This window comes from Aegilops tauschii, chromosome 5, assembly GCF_002575655.3.
Source record: "Aegilops tauschii subsp. strangulata cultivar AL8/78 chromosome 5, Aet v6.0, whole genome shotgun sequence".
In the NCBI taxonomy this organism is placed as follows: domain Eukaryota; kingdom Viridiplantae; phylum Streptophyta; class Magnoliopsida; order Poales; family Poaceae; genus Aegilops; species Aegilops tauschii.
Window position 1 is genome coordinate 52,312,010 of NC_053039.3, and position 20,494 is coordinate 52,332,503.

The 20,494-nt window shown below is 47.8% G+C and overlaps 1 protein-coding gene and 2 pseudogenes across 1 annotated transcript; all 3 read left to right on the forward strand.

Annotated features, from left to right (window-relative positions):
* The first annotated feature begins 690 nt into the window (after window positions 1-690).
* On the forward strand, window positions 691-4,314 carry LOC109768700 (uncharacterized). The gene is made up of 4 exons (XM_040388344.1): window positions 691-766; window positions 893-2,044; window positions 3,052-3,134; window positions 3,498-4,314. Exons 1-4 carry the CDS (start codon window positions 691-693, stop codon window positions 3,525-3,527), a joined length of 1,341 nt encoding a protein of 446 aa, XP_040244278.1. The 3' UTR covers window positions 3,528-4,314.
* A 1,638-nt stretch (window positions 4,315-5,952) lies between these two features.
* LOC109768699 (DEAD-box ATP-dependent RNA helicase 27-like) lies at window positions 5,953-8,190 on the forward strand (annotated as a pseudogene).
* An 8,312-nt stretch (window positions 8,191-16,502) lies between these two features.
* Window positions 16,503-19,347, forward strand: LOC109768698 (eukaryotic translation initiation factor 3 subunit A-like; annotated as a pseudogene).
* The last annotated feature ends 1,147 nt before the right edge of the window (window positions 19,348-20,494 follow it).

Below are 20,494 nucleotides of genomic sequence, written 5' to 3' on the forward strand. Positions count from 1 at the left end.
GCGTCTGCTAGAGATGCCCTAAGTAATTAGATACCGTAGATGTATTTTACTCAGATGATACAAATAATAAATTTGGAAAATACGAAACGGCTTCGGCGACCCAACTTGTCGGTGGTGCCAAAGTACACGGGCGAGTATAAGAAAATTGTAGAGGGGCGCTACGCATCCACGCCAATGTTGCACAAGGCGTTGGCGATCCAACCGAGTTGTGGTGAAGCCATCAAGCTATGGAGCGGAAGACAGATAACGGAGGAGAAGGGACGGGTTGTGAAAAATCATGACCACTGGATGGGGTTTTCGGTGGGTCCAAAATGTCGGAGTTCTACATGACGGACGTCCGGATCCCTACACACTCTGGATTTAAAACCGGACTGGAGGATTCTAGACGTCTGAACCAGTTGAGCCCAATATATACGATCTGGGTTGGAGGTTTAAAAATGTTGAGCCGACGTAAGAGATGCCCTGAGTATAGATACTGTAGATGTATTTTACTCAGATGATAGTACCAACAATAATTTTGGAAAATACCAAACAGCTTTGGATTCAAATTTACACGCCGACGCCTGGTCAAAAAGAAAAAGACCACCTGCAGCCGAGAGGCTAGATAGCCAATGCCCACGCAACCTCTACAGTCTACAGACGACAGGCGCTCCGGCACTACCGTCCAACCAACCACACCAACCCACCGCCATGTCACTCCAGCGCCTGCTAGGCTTCTCCGCCACCGTCTCCGGCCGCCTCCCCCTCCGCCGCTGCCTCTCCACCGCCGCCGCACCGCACCCACCATTGCCCTGCTCCCCCTCCACCGCCGCCTCCGCCTCGAACCCGTCGCGCCGCCACTCCCTTCCCGCCGCCGCCGCTTCGCACCCACCATGGGGCCGCCCCCTCTCCACCGCCGCCCCCAAGCACCCTCCATGGGCCATGATTGACTACAACTCCCTCGTCGACGAATCGTTGGCGGCGCCGGGCGCGTGCTTCGGCCCCGTCGAGCCTCCGCTCGTCTCCCGCATCACCGCCCCGGCGCACCTCCTCAACCCCAGGGAGCGCCCCGCCGCCGACAGCAGCGTCGTCCAACTCGCCACCGGCCACGTCAACGCCGCCAGCGGCGACGGCCACCTCCTCCTCACCTGCTACGACATCCTAGGGGAGGGTCCCCGCGAATCCTGGAACGGAAACGCCGACGTCGAGGCCGAGCGCCGCACCTGCAACCCTATCAGCGGCGAGGTGCTCCGCCTCCCGTACCCCGGCGGTCCCGCCGGGTCCAGGAAGAACCTGGGCCACCGCCACATGGGCCTCCTCACCCAAGTCGGCGGCGGTTGCGGGCACGGCCCCCCTGACAGGTTCGCCGTCGCCGACATCGTCAGCCAGCTGGACCGCATCGTCGATCGGTTCCTCCCGGAGGTAGGCAGGTGGGATCTGCTTCTTGGCGTACCATGCCAGCCGCCGCTTGCGTGGGAGATGGAGATGGACCAAGAGACGGTGGCCTTCGCTGGCCGCCTCTGGTGGGTCGACCTGACCTGCGGCGCCGTCTCCATGGACCCGTTCAGCAACCAGCCGGAACTCCGCTTCGTCCCGCTGCCGAATGGCACCTCGCTCACCTTCATTCTCATGGAACACAAAGACTCGAGCGCGGAGCATCTTGCCCAGTTCAGGCGGGAGGTGGCCAAGTACCGGCGCATCGGCGTCAGCGAGGGGAGGCTGCGCTTCCTTGACGCGTCCATTCACGACCCGTTCCTCCTCAGCTCCTATGTGCTCGACGACGAGGGCAGGAGCTGGACGCTGGAGCACCAGGTGGAGCTCAGGAAGGTCTTGGAGGATGGAGGCCACCCGTGGGAACAGGGGAAGAGGCCGCCGCAGATCGCCATCATCGACCCGCTCAACGCCGACATCATCTACATCACCGTCGGCGAGCAGAAGCACATCGTCGCCGTGGACATTTACCAGGAGAAGGTGATTGGGAGCTCTCCGCTTCAAAACCAATACCATTCGCTTGTACCATGCGTTCTTCCACCCTGGCTTGGATCAAGCCAGATCCCTACGGCAGGTAATGGATCACCTTCTTTGTTACGTTTCACTTTTGCAACATCTTCTTGGAGATGTTGTGCTGTTGTGGATAGCATTTCTTTGCAAGTGTCACAATAGTTGTCTACCTGTGCGGAATTCTTGATTTTCTGTTCTATGTTTCTGCTTGTTGTCACAATTGTTATCAGCAAAGTCATACTGTATCTAAACTGTGAAGATTTGATGTTTGGCTTATTGGCTCTTCTCTCTAGTAAGGAAGGAGATCTGAAATAAAATATTTAATCTCACTTCGACAAAAAAAATGTAAATCATGTTAATGGTATGGTAGTGGTAGCAACATATTTAGTTCCAAGTTAACTGATCCCTACGGCAGATAATCGATCACCTTCTTGTTATTGATCTGCTTACACCGTCTTACTGTATATTGAAACATCTCTTTTTGGTAGTATGTTCATAGAACAACATATATATATATATATATATATATATATATATATATATATATATATATATATATATATATATATATATATATATATATATATATGTTATTTCAATCATGCTGTGAGTGGAGCCTTCCATATTCGGGCAAGTAGCAGCAGTCCCTTTCGTGACTTGCTGCAAGTGAGGAGGACCATCTAGTGTAAAAGCAGATTACTATGGTTATTTGTTGTTTGTGAATTTCTAATCTGCAGTGTTCTGCATTATATATTCATGAATCCATCTCTCATTAATTGATCTGAAATTATTGATTGACAATGTACATTGTATTTAAAGACAGACATTCTCTAGAGAAATTGAGCTTCTTGAATATTTTGATGTTGCTGTATGGTGTGTGGTCTAGACATATGCCATCCGTACCGTTTCTGCAGTTTGTTAATAAAGAAATAATCAGTCTAAGGCAGCACACCAATGCTTCTTTTTGCTAACTATGTTCAACAGAACAGAGTTGCAGCTTAGGCACTGGTAATGCATGTTATTTATCCCTTTGCCCACTTAAAGTCAGATTGGTCTTTCCTCTCAATGTAGGAACTGTCTCCATGCCTTCAGAATGGCCGCTAGGCTATAATCAGCGTCGTCCTAGCAACGATTCTTCTGAGAAAGTACTGAAGGTATTTCTTATCAGAGTGGATTTTCTTTTTCAATGCTATATTTTGTGAAGAAGAATCAGTGGCCCAATTCCTACTATTTCCTCATAGTGAATAAGTGTATAGCTACTTAGTTAGACATGTTTAAGTAATTAGAAGGGTGCAAGGGTGGGCATGGTAACCATAGTGCAGCTAAAGTGATTGTTAAGAATGTTTTTTTCCGTAAAATTTACCCATAGTTTTATGAATTAATGGCGACAGATTAAGTAGATCAATAAGGTTTCTCCACAAATCCTAATTACCATGGTGTATATGAGATCACTTCTAACATTGTTTAATAGATACTTCTGATATAACACAAGAGGCTAACATTGAACCATTGTACAGGTTGCAGACAGAAGGTTGGTGCTTTCTTGAAGGATGTGGAAGAATCATCTAAAGGTTTGCTCATTTTACCAGTTTTAGATTTAATTCAAGTGTGCTCATTGTTTAGTTGTGTTCTGCTGCAAAGGCAAGTGAGGCCACATACCATGTTCACACTAGAAGCTGAGAAACTCTGATAAAAACAGAGCAGAGATGGATTCTTATTAATCCTTTTGGTGAACGCAAATTAGAATTTTTTTACTTTACGCATGTTGAATACTCGTTACCTTCTTTAAAATTATAGTTCTTGTAGTTTAAATTTTTTAGTTGAAAGCTGGAAGGCACTCCCAGAAACCTTACCACTACTTTTCTTTGGTTGAGAGTGTTTGATTATTGTTGTTGACTATGATTTTTGTTCATTGTGTACTGCAACCCTCGTATATTTACGAAGCTGTTGTTTTACAATTGATTGATGTTACTCGCAAATGCTTTTGAAATGGATGCAGTTTAGTCTATTAGGCATAGACCCGTCGAGTAGGCTGCAGGTCTGGTTCGAGCCATTGTTACACTCCAAATGCCACCAGTGTCTAGTTGGCTACTCAAATAGGGCTGTGTTTTGTCAACTTAACCTCGAAATAAATTGATTCAGGAAATGAACCTTTGAACCTTTTGGAGTGGCCTAGTAGCATTGGAGATCTCATGTTCCTTTTGTACCCATTTCTAAGACCTCTCGATCTGCTGTTATCCACTTGAAAATTCAGGTAAAGGTGAGTAAAGCAAGAGAAGAAATCTTCGAGTGCCCAAGGATTGAATTCTTTCATTCACATATTATACCACCTAGAAAAGCAAAAAGAAAAAAAATCACTTAGAGCAACTCTAGCAGAGTCACCATATTGGCAACCTCCATAACGCGTATGGAGCGCACTCCATATTATTATGGAGGCTGGCAAGGCAAAGCGCAAACTTGTAGTCGCCATATTGGCAGCCTCCCATATTTTTTCTTTTCTTTTCTTCGTTTTTTGGGTTGCATCAACTCAATAGTCACACACTCAATTCGAGGGATTAAAAAAATCTAATGTGTGCAAACATGCATTACGAAGTTCCTACATAGGGGGAAAAGTCGATGAGCGTCATTTTCATATCATAGGTTAAAAAATTGTCGATTTTGAGCGACTCTAGCATGATTTTGAGCCCACCATGTCGATGGTGAGTGCTATGCATGGTGCACATGCATATGTGGCGAGTCGACTTGTCCTCTAGGCGCGGCAGTGTGATGGTCCGATGACCTTGTCTTCGTACCATTCCTGCCAGCGGTCGTCGATGTCGGGGACGGCTTTATCAAGGGGGCCAAGGCTCGATATCACGTGGTTCATCTTGGTGAATGTCACCATCTCCATGTTAAATTTGCGCCATCTAAGGCGGTAGGGAGAGCTGCGTGGGTGGGGCCTCTCCTGCCCATACGGGATCTGCACGCGGTGCTCGATATCCCAAACAATGGTGTGTGTTCTGGGATCTCAATCCAGCCACTCATTGAGGGCGGGATCCTCCGGTGCGCCATGATGATCCCACTCCTCAGTAATGAGGGCGGTCGTGTCATGCGCTTCCTCATCTAGGATCTACTCCTCCTCCGAGAGTAGCACCCAATCTGGCCCCGGGGGAAGCAACTTGGCGAGGACCGGGGGAGGGCAGGAGTGGAGGCTTTGGGCGGCAAGGAAGGAAGTGCAGGTTGTGGGCGGCAAGGAAGGAAGTGAAGGTTGTGGGCGGCAGAGATATGAGCTAGGCCGGACACACTGATGGGTTTTTATAGCCGCGTGTGGCGGGTGACTGAAAAAAGTGGCGGCAAATGTGGCGGAGCAGTTCCCTCCACGGCCACTAATTGACCCACTTTCGGTGCCATGGGCATCTGTGCCATTGGCAGGGAAAGGAGATGGGCCGCACGGGAGGGTGAGGAGGGAGGTGAAACTTCCCTCCCGCGTGAGCAGTTGGCGGATGGAGTGCCCTCCAAACCAATGCCCTAGAACATCCAAAATGGAGGCGCGCGGGCTCAATTTGGAGAGCCATCCATAACCTATGGCGATCCGGGGCATACAAGCGGTTATTATCCTGATTAGGCCGATATGACCACTCTGCTAGAGTTGCTCTTATATATTTGAAACATCTTGGAATATTCATTCAGAACTACGGATTTGTTAAACGTCAATTGCCGTGAAGTCATGGGGAGTCGACGATAGAGGAAGGGGAAGACGGTGCCAGCGGAATCGGGCAACGTAAAAAAAATCACGCAAGTGCGGTTTAGCGAGGTTTAGTCAGTCCTTTTGAGAATATATATCTTTTTTTTTGAATGATTTGAACATTGCTCACCACGCCTGCTGTGCGGTATGTATATCATTTATTTGTCTGGCTAGATGATCCTCCCCCCTCTATTGTACCTCTGATGGTGATTGGTGAAGCAGAATAAAGAGGTACTTTTGAGTTTTTTTTTTAAAGGAGTCCCAGCCCAACCCGGTGAAGATGGATTGCTCTATCGCTAATCTGATGTTTCGTAACCCCTTTTCCTTTTTCTTTTCTTTGAGAAAATTGTAACCTATTTGGAGTCCTAGCTAAACCGAGGCGCCGCCGCCGCCGTTCTCATCATCCTGTGCCCGATCCTAAGACTCGAAGCAAGGCATCTGCCGGCGCCGCCATGTACCTGAGCCCATGTAACCTCTCGTCTGAGCCGTCGGAGAACCCCGTCGCTCTGCCGGAGTCGATCCACCACGCTGTCTGCGATGAGGAGGAAGGTATCCAGGGGATAGAGGAGGGGAGGAGGGAAGAGGAAGAGATGGAGGAGATCGGGAAGGTGGGGAAGCGTAAGCGGAAGGAGGAGAAGGGGAAGAAGGAGAAGAAAAGGCACAAGGGCAAGGCAGGCGGGATTCTGACAAACAAGCTCTTCTCAGAGCTCGCCATCTCTGAGCTCACTGCCAAGGCCGTCAGAGAGATGAACTACACCCACCTCACCCAGATTCAAGCCAGATCAATACCGCACCTGATGCTAGGGAGCGATGTGCTGGGCTCAGCCAGGACTGGCTCAGGGAAGACGCTTGCTTTCCTTATACCCGCGGTCGAACTGCTACACAAGGCGCGCTTCGCACCGAGGAATGGTACCGGAGTTGTTGCGGTTTGCCCGACAAGGGAGCTCGCTATGCAGACGCACAATGTCGCCAAGGAGCTAATGAAGTATCACTCGCAAACTCTTGGATATGTGATTGGTGGCACTAACATGAGAAGCGAGGCCACCCAGCTCGTCGAAGGGGTCAATCTGTTAGTCGCGACGCCGGGTAGGCTTTTGGACCATCTAAGAAGTACCAGTGGTTTCAATTACAAAGGGCTACAATGCCTTATAATCGATGAAGCTGATCACATACTTGAGCAGAATTTTGAGGAGGACATGAAACAAATATTCAAACGCCTCCCTCGGGACAGGCAAACTGTTCTCTTTTCTGCCACACAGACTAAAAGGGTTGAAGATTTTGCAAATCTTACGTTTGGGAAAAATGAGGAAAGGCAACGAAAGCTTGTTTATGTTGGAGTTGATGATTCTGAATTTAAGCCTACCGTTGAGGGCTTGCAGCAGGGCTACTGTGTCATCCCAAGCGAGGAAAGGTTTCTGGTCCTGTATGCTTTCCTGAGAAAGATGCAGCTGAAGCAGAAGGTGAAGGTCATGGTGTTCTTTTCATCGTGTAGCTCAGTCAAATTCCACGCAGAATTGCTGAATTTCCTTGGGATAGAGTGTTACGATATCCATGGGCAACTGAAGCAGCAGAAACGCACCACTACATTCTTCCGATTTTCCAAGGAGGAAAAGGGCATCTTGTTATGCACTAACGTGGCAGCACGTGGGCTTGATATTCCTGATGTGGACTACATTGTGCAATTCGATCCTCCAGATGACCCAAAGGACTACATTCACAAGAGTCGGTCGTACTGCCCGAGGTGATAAAGGCAAAGGACGTGCATTGTTGTTCTTACTACCAGAAGAAATGAAGTTGCTCATTTACCTACGGGCGTCCAATATTTCTCTGACTGAACATACGTTCAGTGGAAAACATGTGCCAAAACTGCAACCTCAACTTGAGAAGATTGTTGCTGAGAATTACTTCCTAAAGCAGTCAGCGAAGGAAGCATACAGGTCCTACCTTTTGGCATACAACTCACACTCTATGAAGGACATTTTTGGTGTCCATCAACTTGATCTCAAGAAAGTTGCGGCATCTTTCTGTTTTAGTAGCCCTCCTAAAGTGAATCTGAACCTGGAGAGTAGTGCATCGAAACACCGAAAGATGAAGAAAGTGGACGGTGGAAAGAGGCATGGAATTAGCCCTTCAAACCGAAGGAGAGGCGGCGATGATCGAAGGCAGTTTGCAAGATTCTAGGAAAGATGTATCAAGGGGTTTAAGATCAGATGCTGGAAGCCACCATCTTTGATTCTTCTTTTTTGGTAGATCATTAAATATGATGTTTGGATGTGATTTATGTTCGGTAGTTTCAGAAAAATCGAGACTGATTAGTTTGGATTCTTAAAACAAGCATAGTTATCACAATTTTGTGGTACATTGGTGTCTGTTTTATGAATTGTGTTGCAACGGGCTCTGCTCAATAGATGATATCACGACTCTAAAATTGAATCTGTACAATGACATGTTAGGTTGATCTCTCCCGTGTGGGCCCAACCGCCCACCGGGCCCCTGATCCGCGCCCTGATCGGGGGCGCCTAACCGCAATATGGTTGACGGGCCCCTATCACGCAGCGCTACATAAAGAGGTGGGGGCCAGCGGCACGCAGTACGAGGTTCACCGCGTTGCCAGGCTCCCCGCCGAAAACCCCGACCCGATCTAGGTCTAGCGCTGGCAGTGACGGGAAGCTCCGCCGCCGCCACTGCACACACATCGCCGCCACCACCACCTCGCCCACTCTCCGCCATCGCCGTGCACCCCAGCACCACAATGGCCTCCGGCTCGAGTTCATCAACTGCTGGAGAAGGTAAGTTCACCGGATTTAATCCTACCCTACACGATCCCATGGATCTATCAATGGTATCAGACAGGTTGGGTATAGGATTTTTTTTCCGGTTGAAATAGATCACAAAGAAAAAAGTTTCCCTCCACAAAGAACCCTAGAAGGGCAGCGAAAAGCAAACAAAAAAATCCCAAAAGTTGACTGGAGTAGGGCCTCGGGCCTCGCCGGCAAAGAGCGCCGCCGCAAGGCCGCGCCGTTCCTCTCGATCCCCACACGCATCGGCAAGCCGAGGTGCGGGGAAGAAGAACACAGCCTCCCCAAGGGGGAAAAAGGGCACCACCACCGCACCGCTTGACGGCGGCGCGCTCTCCCATGGGAGCTCGCGCACACCGGCAAGGGGGACAGAGGGGGCACCGCCGCTTCACGTCGTCGTTGTCCTCGGTGTCACAGAGAGGAGACGCGGGTGGTGGAGAACAGAAAAAGAAGGGAAGGGGAAAAGGGACAGCTCGGCTCGTGCGGCGCGGTGGCTAGACGCCGTCGCCGGCGGTCGGTGAGGCCTTTTTTCCGCTGGCTGGCATGGCCATGAGAGCAGAGGAGGGGCTCGCATCGTGGGCTCTCTCTGCAACAGAGAAGAGAAAGGAAAGAAAGGGGGAAGGGAAAGAGCGCCGTGGCATGGCACGGTGGCAGTCGTCGCCGTCGCCGGCGGCCAGGCGCGGCTCGAAGGCCCGGCGAACGGGACAGAGCCAGCGGCAAAGGAGAGGAGCGAGCGGCGCGGGGGAGGAGAGAAATGACCGAGGGTTTCGGTCGATCCCCTCGCTCCCTCGATTTTGATTGAGCGGATCTCGCGCTGGACCGTCGGATTGAATCCGACGGCCAGGAGCCAAACCCTAGCTGGCCACGGGCCCTCTGGGCCATAAGTGGCAGGAGGCCGGCTGCGGCAAGGCCGCCACGTGCGCTGGGCCGAGCCCAGCAGCTGCGGGCGCCTCCGCGTGGCTGGGTCGCGCTGAGCCAAGGGCGGCTGGGCTTCGGTAGGCCGGGCTAGCTGCATTTTTCTCCGCTGCAGCTAATTCTGTTTATTCAGAGAATAGAAAATTTCAGAAAAAGAAAATTTTATGTATTTTATAAAGTAAAAGTTTCTGTAGAACTAAAAAAGTTCATGATTTTTTATTCGGTCATAGAAAAGTTTCTGTAAAAAGTAAAAAGTTCGTGAATTTTTATTCATGTTTTTCCTCTGCGTAAATAATTAATGCTCTTTTACAAAGAAAATAAAAGTTTAAATAGAATTATTTTTAAGAGCATGTTAAAGTGATTTTAAAACGAATATGATTATGTTATTTTTATGACCAACGTTGTTAATACCATGATCATGTTTTATTATTGAAATTTAAAGGTGCATTTATTTCTAATTTTTTGCCCAACGGTAATATAGATTTAATTGCATAGACAATTATATGTTTAATTTGACCAACGTTAGATTAATGCATATGATTGTTATATTGATGTCACTTAAATTGTGATTTCAGGAGGCTTTCACTTGATGAGTTGCCTAAAAGATGTTCCGACACTCAGAGGTGACAATCACACTGAGTGGAGGAAGAAAGTTGAACTGGCATTTGTCTGTGCTGATCTGACTGGGTTCTGGATGAACCACAGCCGGTTAGACCTACAGAACCAGTAAGAGAGGCCACTGATGATGATGCTGCGTGGACTAAAAAGAGGGGGGATTATGCTCCTTTGGAGATGTCCTACATCATAGAAAACCAAAAGTGGGTCAATGCAAACAAAAAGTGCATGGCCTTTATAAAGAATACAATTGAGAGCGCCATTGTGGGCTCCATTGCAGAGTGCACTTCCGCAAGGGAGTTGCTTTCAAAGATAAAGAGCCAGTTCACTGGCTCTTCAAAGATATATGCTACCCAGGTGTTAGAACAACTGGTGACAGAACGCTACACAGGTGGTAGTCATGGAATAAGAGAGCACATCCTCAGGATGAGCAATATGGCAGCAAAGCTCAAGCCCATGGATGCGGATCTGGAGATCAAACCAGCGCTCCTGGTCCACCTTGTCATGGCTTCACTGCCGAAGGAGTTTGAAGCTTTTGTTGTGAACTACAATATGTCACCTGGAACATGGGACATTGAAAAGACAATAGCAATGTGTGTCCAAGAAGAGGACAGACTCAAAGCCTCACATGGTGGTACACTCAACTATGTGCAAGGTCACAAGAGAAAGAATTACAATCAAAACAACAAAAGTTCTCCTTCAAAGCCACAAGGAAAAGCTTCCTATCAGCATCAGCGTCAGCAACAACCTTTCTCAGTGGACAAAGACACTTGTCTCCACTGTAAGAAGACCGGGCATTACAAGAAAGACTGTCCTGATTGGCTAAAGTCAATCATGGCAAAAAGAGGTAACAATATAGTTTCATTTGTAAATGAATCCCTGTATGCACAGTTTTCAAAATCCACTTGGTGGATTGACTCAGGAGCAACTGTTCATGTTGCAAATTCTTTGCAGGGATTACATTCGACGCGGACTACGCTAAGAAGCGAAAGACGCATTGAAGTGGCGAACGGAGTTGAAGCAGAAGTTGAAGCTGTCGGTGATATCTCCTTGGAGTTAGCTGATGGATTCAATCTTCTACTTAGAGATGTTTTATTTGTTCCATCATGTCATAGAAACTTAATAAGTGTTTCTTGTTTGGACAAAGATAATTATGAATGTTATTTTGGACATGGCAAGTGTGCCATTTGGTTAAATAATGCTTATGTGGGTGATGCTTTACTACATGATGAGCTTTATTTGTTATCACTTCGTGAAAAAGTTTATTCCGTTTGCAATGTGAAAGAACATGTTTCCGCGTCGAATAAAGAACAAAAGAAAAGAAAAAGAACATTCGACTCATCGAAATTATGGCACTGTCGCTTGGGCCATATTTCGAAGGGGAGAATAGAAAGATTAGTCAAAAGTGAAATTCTTCCTCCGTTAGAATTTTCAGACTTAGAACAATGCATAGATTGCGTTAAAGGAAAGTACGTAAAACAAATCAAAAAAGGTGCAATCCATAGCACATGCACACTAGAAATCATTCACACTGATATTTGTGGACCATTTCCGGTGAAAAGTGTGGATGGATATGACTCGTTCATAACATTCACATATGATTACTCTCGCTATGGTTATATTTATCCAATCAAAGAAAGATCGGAAGCGTTGGATAAATTTAAAATATTCAAAGATGAAGTTGAAAATCAGCACGATAAAAGAATAAAGATACTAAGGTCCGACCGTGGGGGAGAGTACTACGGTCGACACACTCCATATGGCCAAGTCCCTGGACCTTTTGCGAAGTTCTTGCAGGAGACTGGCATAGTAGCCCAGTATTCAATGCCGGGCGAGCCTCAGCAAAATGGAGTAGCTGAAAGGCGCAACCGCACCCTTATGGATATGGTGCGCAGCATGATGAGTTATTCCAACTTGCCATTGGGATTATGGATGGAGGCGCTCAAAACCGCCATTCACATTCTCAATAGAGTACCAAGCAAGTCGGTGCCCAAAACACCGTACGAGCTATGGACAGGAAGGATGCCCTCCCTACAACACTTCAGCGTGTGGGGGTGCCCTGCTGAGGCCAAAATGTTTAATCCAAACATTGCAAAGTTAGATCCCAAAACAGTAAGTTGCCACTTCATTGGCTATCCAGACAGATCAAAAGGTTTTCGTTTCTACTGCCCTGACAGATATACACAGTTTGTAGAAACGAGACATGCAGTCTTCTTAGAGGACGAAATGATCAGGGGGAGCTTGGTAGCTCGGAAAATTGATCTTGAGGAGAAGAGGGTGCATGCACCTAATCCGATGATTCATGAGCCATTTTTCTCACTACCAGTTGCAACTCCACCCATGACAGCTATGGGGGAAGATCCGGAACCTGTCCGTCAGGAGCCGACTGAACCCGTTGTTGAGCATGAAAGGGAGGTGCAACAGCAAATTTTAGAAGAAGTGCCAGAAGTTGAGGCACAAAATGTGCCAGAAACTGAGGCCCTTAGAAGGTCTACAAGACCAAGAAAGTCAGCTATTTCTACTGACTTTAAAGTTTATAACACAGAAATGGTTCATATGGAAAAAGATCCCACCTCATATGAAGAAGCCATGAGAAGCCCTCATTCATTGAAGTGGATGAGGGCAATGGAAGACGAGATGAAATCGATGAGTTCCAAAGATGTTTGGGACTTAGAGGAAATTCCCAAAGGAGCCAAAACAGTAGGCTGTAAATGGGTCTACAAAATTAAGTATGAATCTAAAGTGAATATAGAAAAGTATAAAGCACGACTCGTGGCAAAAGGATTTACACAAAGAGAAGGGATAGATTACAATGAGACATTTTCTCCAGTCTCATGTAAGGATTCCTTCAGAATCATAATGGCATTAGTTGCTCATTTTGATTTAGAGTTACATCAAATGGATGTTAAGACGGCATTTCTGAATGGTGATTTAAAAGAAAAGGTCTACATGAAACAACCCAAGGGTTTTATCATGGAAGGCAAGGAAAATATGGGATGCTGCCTGAAGAAATCCATTTATGGATTAAGACAAGCCTCTTGGCAGTGCTATCTAAAGTTTAATCAAACGATTAAAAGTTTTGGATTTAAAGAAAATATTGAGGATAATTGCATTTATGCAATGTTTAAAAATGGGAAATATATTTTCCTAATCTTGTATGTGGATGATATCCTGCTTGCTAGTAGTGATGTTAGTCTACTACAAGAAACAAAGAAATACTTATCCTCAAATTTTGACATAACAGATCTTGGTGAAGCATCATATGTTTTGGGCATAGAAATTCACCGAGATAGGAACAATGGAGTCTTAGGACTATCTCAGAAAGCATATTTAGAAAAGGTTCTTAAAAAGTATAATATGCATGCGAGTAAAGCCACACCTGCTCCAATAGTCAAGGGCGATAGTTTTCGGAAATTCCAATGTCCCAAGAACCAGTATGAGATCGATCAAATGAAAGCAGTACCATATGCTTCGGCAGTTGGCAGCTTACAGTATGCACAAGTGTGCACTCGCCCTGACTTAGCTTTTATCACCGGGGTACTCGGTAGATATCAAGAGAATCCAGGCCTAGAGCACTGGAAGATGGTAAAGAAAGCATTGCGTTATGCGCAAGGCACGAAGGACTACATGCTAATATACAGGAGAAGTGATTCCCTAGAGATAAAAGGGTATTCAGACGCAGATTTTTTTTCGGTTTCTTATTTCACGAGCGTTCACCGAACCGTTCGTTTTAACGAACGCGTTCATCGGTTTTTCTCTGTTAACGAACGTCCGTTATTTAACCGTTTGTCCGTTTTTCTTTTTCGTCGGATTTTCTCGTTATTTTCTCGGATTCGATTTCCGATCGAATTTTCGAATCTGTTTAACTTTTCGCTCGTTTATCGGAATCAGGTGATTCAAGCGCCTAGAGTTTCGTCTCGAAATTCTCTTTCCGTTTAACCTACTCAAACAAGTTTTTGCTACAGTAAAATTTGACCTAGATCCAGATTAGTAAACGAAGTTTCTTTCTTTCGCCGTTTGACTTTCGTTGCTTCTTTCGAGTTGATTCTTTTTGCAAACCGGAGTTCTTAATTTGAACTTTCTGGTTGGATCTTTTATTCGATTTTTACCTGTGCATTAGATGAGTACTGATTGTATGCTTGTTTGTTTGCGATAGAATACCCGGAGTGTGCCGCTTGTTACTTCGACTCGCTAGGTTTTGCGGATCATCAGCAAGGCAAGTAACACTTTGATCATACCCCGTTCATACCCAGTTTTTATTGCATTAGATCTATTCCCTCAAACATTGCATGATTAGGATCTAATTAAACTGTGGGTTTTGGGAAGTAGTTGAGGTAGTACCTATTACCTGATCTTTATCAAACCCTTGGGAGTTACTTCTACGTTGCTTTTATTATTGCCATGCTATGCTCGTAGACGTGGATTGGGTTTGAGTGATATTCATGACAGATGTGAGATGTTTATAATGGTTCAACCTAAGGTGGCAACTAAAACTCACATCTGGGTGGATTGAGACACCTGGAGAACCCAGTGTTGTCTGTTTGTATAAGGTCCGCCACCCAGGTTCAAAGGGATCATGAGATTATTCATGCTAGAAACTTCCGTGTGCAGCCACAAGCTATTATGGTCTCTAGCATAGCTGACTAGGTTACAGGATCTCTTGAAGAGGTGGACTAGCAGATGTAGGGGAAAGTAGGTGTACCGGTCCATCCAGAGTAAAGAGTGATTGTTTCGAAAGACCGTGTCTCGGTCATCCGTTTCTCAAACAACATGCAGTGCGAGAATCAAGCGGAGGCGATCGAGTCTTGTGGGGAAAAGTGCACAAACCTCTGCAGAGTGTACAAACTGATCATGATTAGCCGTGTCCCCGGTTACGGACAACTTGAGTATCTAGTATCTGGATTATCATTTGAATCTCATCACCGTGATACTTTAATTAATACTGTTGGGTTAATGATGTTACTTAATTGGGATTGAGTTGGAGGTACCTTCTCAATGTTTCAACCACCATGATAGTTAAATAAAATTTATTCCTTTGATGTAGGATAAAATTGGCTTTTCGCAAAACTGTAACCATAGAGCCTTTCCACCAGCCATATATGCATATAGTATAGCCTTATCATTGTTCATTGCTCTCTATGTGTTACTTTGCCAGCATATTCTATGTGCTGACCCGTTTTCGGGCTGCAACGTTTCATGTTGCAGACTTTTCAGACGACGAGTAAGGTGCCTTAGGTCGTGGTCTTATACTCAGTGATGCCGCTGGAGTTGATGGACTCACTTATCTTCCAAGTCTTCCGCTGTTATCGTTATTAGATGGCCTTAAGCCATGTTTATACTTAATCTCTTCGGAGATTTTCGATGTAATAAGTGTGTGATTGCTACTCTGTTATAAATCCTCCATTTGTACTGTGCGTGTCAGCATTACTGATCCAGGGATGACACTGGTGCACAGCAGCACAGGCCATTTGAGGTCTGGTCGCTACATCAAATTAATTTAAAGAAGGAAAAAAACAAAAAAAGAAATGAGGAAAAAAAGCAGAAGACGAAATGCAAAAAAGAAAAAGAAAAAAAAAGAGGCGTCACGCGCTGCGGGCCGGCCCACTTAACGCGCACTGGGTGGGTAGGGGAAGGTGCCTGACAAAAAAGGTTGGGGAAATATGTGGCACCTGGGGATCGAACCCTGGTGTCCAAGGTAGAATAGAGAGGCTTTAGCCACTGCGCTGTCTGCATGCATCTTTTATATATTCAGCATCATCATTTTAAATATCTGAGAGCGGCGGCGAATTTGGTGGAACCGAATCGTTTTCTAACTTACGGGTGGCATTGATGGGTAAATTTTGTCAACTAATGGGGTAAATTAAATGACGTACCACCAGAAACAATAGGTGCTTTATTAGTATTGTAATTGTAAATTGGTTGGGCTAAGTCTGCAACATAAGCCCTACGCTCAAGAGTTTGCAACATAACCCATGTTGCAAGCCCGTTGGGTGAGTCTGCGTGGGGCTTGGGCGCGTGGGAGGGAGTTACGCCGTGAGTGGTCGGATCAAGCGGCCGCGGAGGCGATCAACGCCGTGTATCAGGGTGAGGGTGTTTTCAAGAAAACAAAACGATGCACCCAAACTTGGCCGTGGGTTTTGCTCAAACCGCCTCCTGTTTCCAGCCAAAGTACGCCGTGCAGTTGTCGATCGCCAGCACCGCCTCTGGACCGGACCGGGACTAGAAGAGACACGACGCGATACCAGCCGCTCGTTCTCCCATCGGACGGTCCACAGGGGCCCGATCACCCGCGAAACGAACGGAGACGTGGCAGCGACAAATTCCTCCAATACTCCCGCACCTTATTTGTCTCTCCACCCCATCGCGGTTCGCACCCCACGCAACCCTACGCCTCGCCGCCGCCGCCTCCCGCGCCCAAGCTTCCGCCGCCCTCCGTCTCCGGCGATCCCCCCCCTCCCCGCGCGCCAACCATGTCGACGATCTTCGCGAGGCCCGAGAGCGCCCTGAAGAGGGTGGAGGAGCTGATCCACGTCGGGCAGAAGCAGGCGGCGCTGGAGGCGCTGCACGACCTCATCACGTCGAGAAGATGCCGGTCATGGCAGAAGCCTCTCGAGCAGGCCATGATGAGGTACGTGGAGCTGTGCGTGGATCTGAGGAAGGGCAGGTTCGCCAAGGACGGCCTCATCCAGTACTCCAGAATCGTCTGCCAGCAGCAGCTCAACAACGTGTCGTCTCTGGAGGAGGTCGTCAAACACTTCATGCAGCTGTCCAGCAAGAAGGCCGAGGAAGCCGCCATGGATCACCAGGCACAGGCTCCGGATGTCCATGACCTGGAAGCACCGGAGGACCTGATGCTCAGCTACGTTAGCGGGAAGGACCGGTCTGACTCTGACACCCCGTGGCTCAAGTTCCTGTGGGAGACGTACAGGACGGTGCTGGAGGTGCTGAGGAACAACTCCAAGCTCGAAGCGCTGTATGCCATGGCTGCGCACAAGGCCTTTCAGTTCTGCAAGCAGTATAAGAGATCCACCGAGTTCCGTCGGCTGTGTGAGATGGTCAGAAACCATCTTGCAAATCTGAACAGATCATATCGAGATCGTCCTGATCTGACCGCCCCTGAGAGCTGTCAGCTGTACCTTGACACCAGGGTTGAGCAACTGAAGGTTGCTGCAGAGCTTTCGCTTTCCCAGAAAGCCTTCCGATCCGTCGAGGACATCCATGGCTTGATGAGCATGGTTCAGAGGACTCCAAAACCATCCGTCCTGGCCGTGTATTACGCCAAGCTGACTGAGATATTCTGGACATCTGAGAGTCACTACTTGTACCATGCATATGCATGGCTGGAGCTCTTCAACTTGCACAGGAGTCACAATAAGAATTTAACTCAGAAGGATCTGCAGTTACTAGCGTCTTCTGCTTTGCTCGCCGCACTTTCTGTTACACCATATTATGACCATGAGTCTGGTCTATCTCATCTGGAGCTTGAAAACGAAAAGGAGCGCAGCTCGCGTATGGCCAACCTTCTCAATTTCTCCTTTGACTCCAAGCGTGAGAACAGAGAACAGGTTTGCCTTCCAACTGTTCCCAGTTTAAGATAATTTTGCATAATAGTATAATTATGTATTTATTTTTGTTAAATCTTGTACGTCTTCACTTTTCAGGTTTCAAGAGCATCTCTTCTTTCTGAGTTGGCTGCCAGCGGTGTGGTTTCATGTGCTTCCCAGGAAGTGCAAGATCTATACAACCTTATGGAGCATGAGTTCCTTCCTCTGGATCTAGCATTAAAAGTGCAACCTCTGCTTTCCAAGATTTCTACCGTCGGAGGAAAGCTTTCAGCTGCGCCTTCTGTTCCGGAGATTCAGTTATCGCAGTACCAACCTGCATTGGAGAAGCTTACTACACTGAGGGTGCTGCAGCAGGTCCTATGCTATGACCCACCAGCGATAATATATGCACTTTTCTTTGTTGCGAATATGTATTCACTTTATCATAAAACATGTTTCTCAACTCTCTTTTAATCCTTTTCAGGCATCTCGTGTTTTCCAGTCCATGAGAATTGATACACTCTCTAGAATGATCCCCTTCTTTGATTTCAATGTCGTGGAGAAGATCGCTGTTGATGCCGTCAAGCACAATTTTGTTGCTATGAAAGTTGACCATTTGTCTGGAGCTGTTCGTTTCAGCAACACAGAGATAGAATCTGATGTGTTTGGTGCTAGTCACCTTATTGGTGTCCTCGCTGATTCCCTAAACAAAGCTGTGCATAAGCCATCCGAAGTCGGTGAAGACTCGATTAGTCTTGCTGGAGTGGTGGAGAAAGAACATCAAAGGCTTCTCGCAAGGAAATCAATCATTGAAAAACGTAAAGAAGACTATGAGCGTCAGATATTGGAAAAGGAAAAGGCAGAGGAGGCAAGGAGATTGAGCATTCAGAAGAAATCCGCAGACGAAGAAAGGGAGAGGCTTTTGAAGGAACGGAGGCTCAGGGAGCAGCAGAGGATCCGTCAGGAAATAGAGGACAGAGCGCAGAGAGAAATAGGAAAAACAGAACAAAAAGTAACAAAACAAGGCGCCATGGAGCTTGTATCGCGTTACCTAGCTTATAAAATGTCGCGTCAGGGGATGGAGAAGAAGCTGGAGAAGCTAGCAAAGAGAATGGATCACTTGGAGAGGGCAAGACGGCAGGAGGAAGCGCCACTGATCGAGGAGGCCTTCCGAAAACGCGTCGAGGAAGAGAAGCTCCTCCACGAGCAGGAGCAGCTGAGAGAGACTGAGCTCAGCGATCAACACCACGCGGGTGACTTGCTGGAGAAGAAGAGGCTCTCTCGATTGTTGGACCATAAGAATGCTTTCCAGGAAAGAGTTGTCCAAGGCCGAGAAGCCGAGTTTCAGCCTGACGAAAGAGAGGGAGGAAAGGATCAACCAGTTGATCTCGTCAAGAAAACGTGAACGGGAGACTGCTCGGAAACTGACGTATTATCTGAAGATGGAGGAACGGCGGATCCAAAGGGCACGTGAGGAAGAGGAACAGCGGATCCAAAGGGCGCGCGAGGAAGAGGAACAGCGGATCCAAAGGGCGCGTGAGGAAGAGGAGCAACGTGAAGAGGAAGAGAGGAAGAGGAGGGGAGAAGCTCCTCCTGCAAGCAGTAATCAACCCTGGCGTCGTAGATCAGGGCCACCGGCAAACTCTTCTTCGTCCGGCAGCTGGAGGCACTGAAGCTGCCTGCTGCCCTGAAAGTTTAGAAGCATGGACTTGTTCTAGCTAGGCTCTCCTTTGCAACTTTGCACCATTAATTTCGAGGTCACGTTTGATCTTTTGAATCACACTACTTCATACTACTTACATTACAGTCTATGCTGTTAGTATTAATTATGTGAGTAAAACCAAAGATTTGCATGTGTGAGTTTTGCTGTCGAATGGAGATTCGAGATATCTGAGTTCGGCGTTGGTCATCAACTCTAGAGATGGATGCAGTCAACGGCGGAGCTACGTTGTGAGCTGAGGGGGCCGGGGCCCCCCCAGCCCAAACAATTTTCATACTACTATACGTACTACTGGCCCCTGCAGACAGTTCGGCGGCTTAGACTTGTTAGAGTTAACCACGATGTGCTATTCCAGTCCGGCACGGTTTGGAATCAATCACCAACTAGGTTAGGTGTAGCTAGACTTGGACTAATATAAATAAACAATGTAATCTACCCCTTGTAATTGTAACCCAGATCAAAGCAATAAAAAAAGGAAATCGTTTGTTTTAAATCGGCTGATGTTTGGCTCGCGTAAACCGCGTAGCGAGCCGTCCGATCAAAGCCGATCGTGCGGCGCCGGTCTCAGGCGCGTGCGCTACCTCTCCCAATAGACGCGTAGCATGCGGGGCCACTCACCACTGTCCATCCGAGCCTTATCCTCTCCCTTCCTCGTCTTCTTCATCGTTCCCCATCCCCTCTTTCTCATTATTCACAGGCTTGACGGGGAAGAAAAGGGCTCGACCCAATGGCTGACCACCGTTGCTTCCAACCATGGGGGCCGGTGCGCATCCCGCCACAAACACCAACCGCTGCTGCAAGCCAAAGCACGATGGGCGTAGTTGCCGCAGGCGGGGGAAAGTTACGTGCCGACGATCTGCAACGATGCCGCTGCGTGTGCTTCAAGCGGGCTGCGGGTGCCGCAGCGAGGGGCTTGTCGATGCTGAGTCGTCAGGGCCACCGGTGCTGCATTGCAGCGCCCGGGTGGTCGCTGGTGTTGCTAAGGCGCGTCGCCGGGGTCGCCGGTGTTGGTATGCCGCGTCGCTAGGGAAGCCGATGTTTCTACGTAGCGTCGCCGGGGCTCCGATGCAGCGTCGTCGGGGTTGCCGGTGTTTGCATTGGAGCGCCGCCCAGGCTGCATTGCAGCGCCACCGGGTCGTTGAAGCTGTGATGGGGATGGAACGGACTCCGCCGGGGCTGCAATGAAACTTCCCCGGGG

What these genes read in the sequence shown, in the direction of transcription:
- LOC109768700 (XM_040388344.1), top strand. Translation starts at nt 691, where the DNA reads ATGTCACTCCAGCGCCTGCTAGGCTTCTCCGCCACCGTCTCCGGCCGC. An exon ending in CCGCCGCTGCCTCTCCACCG is followed by an intron (nt 767 to 892) that starts CCGCCGCACCGC and finishes GCCCCCTCTCCA; the next exon opens with CCGCCGCCCCCAAGCACCCT. An exon ending in AAGCCAGATCCCTACGGCAG is followed by an intron (nt 2,045 to 3,051) that starts GTAATGGATCAC and finishes CTCTCAATGTAG; the next exon opens with GAACTGTCTCCATGCCTTCA.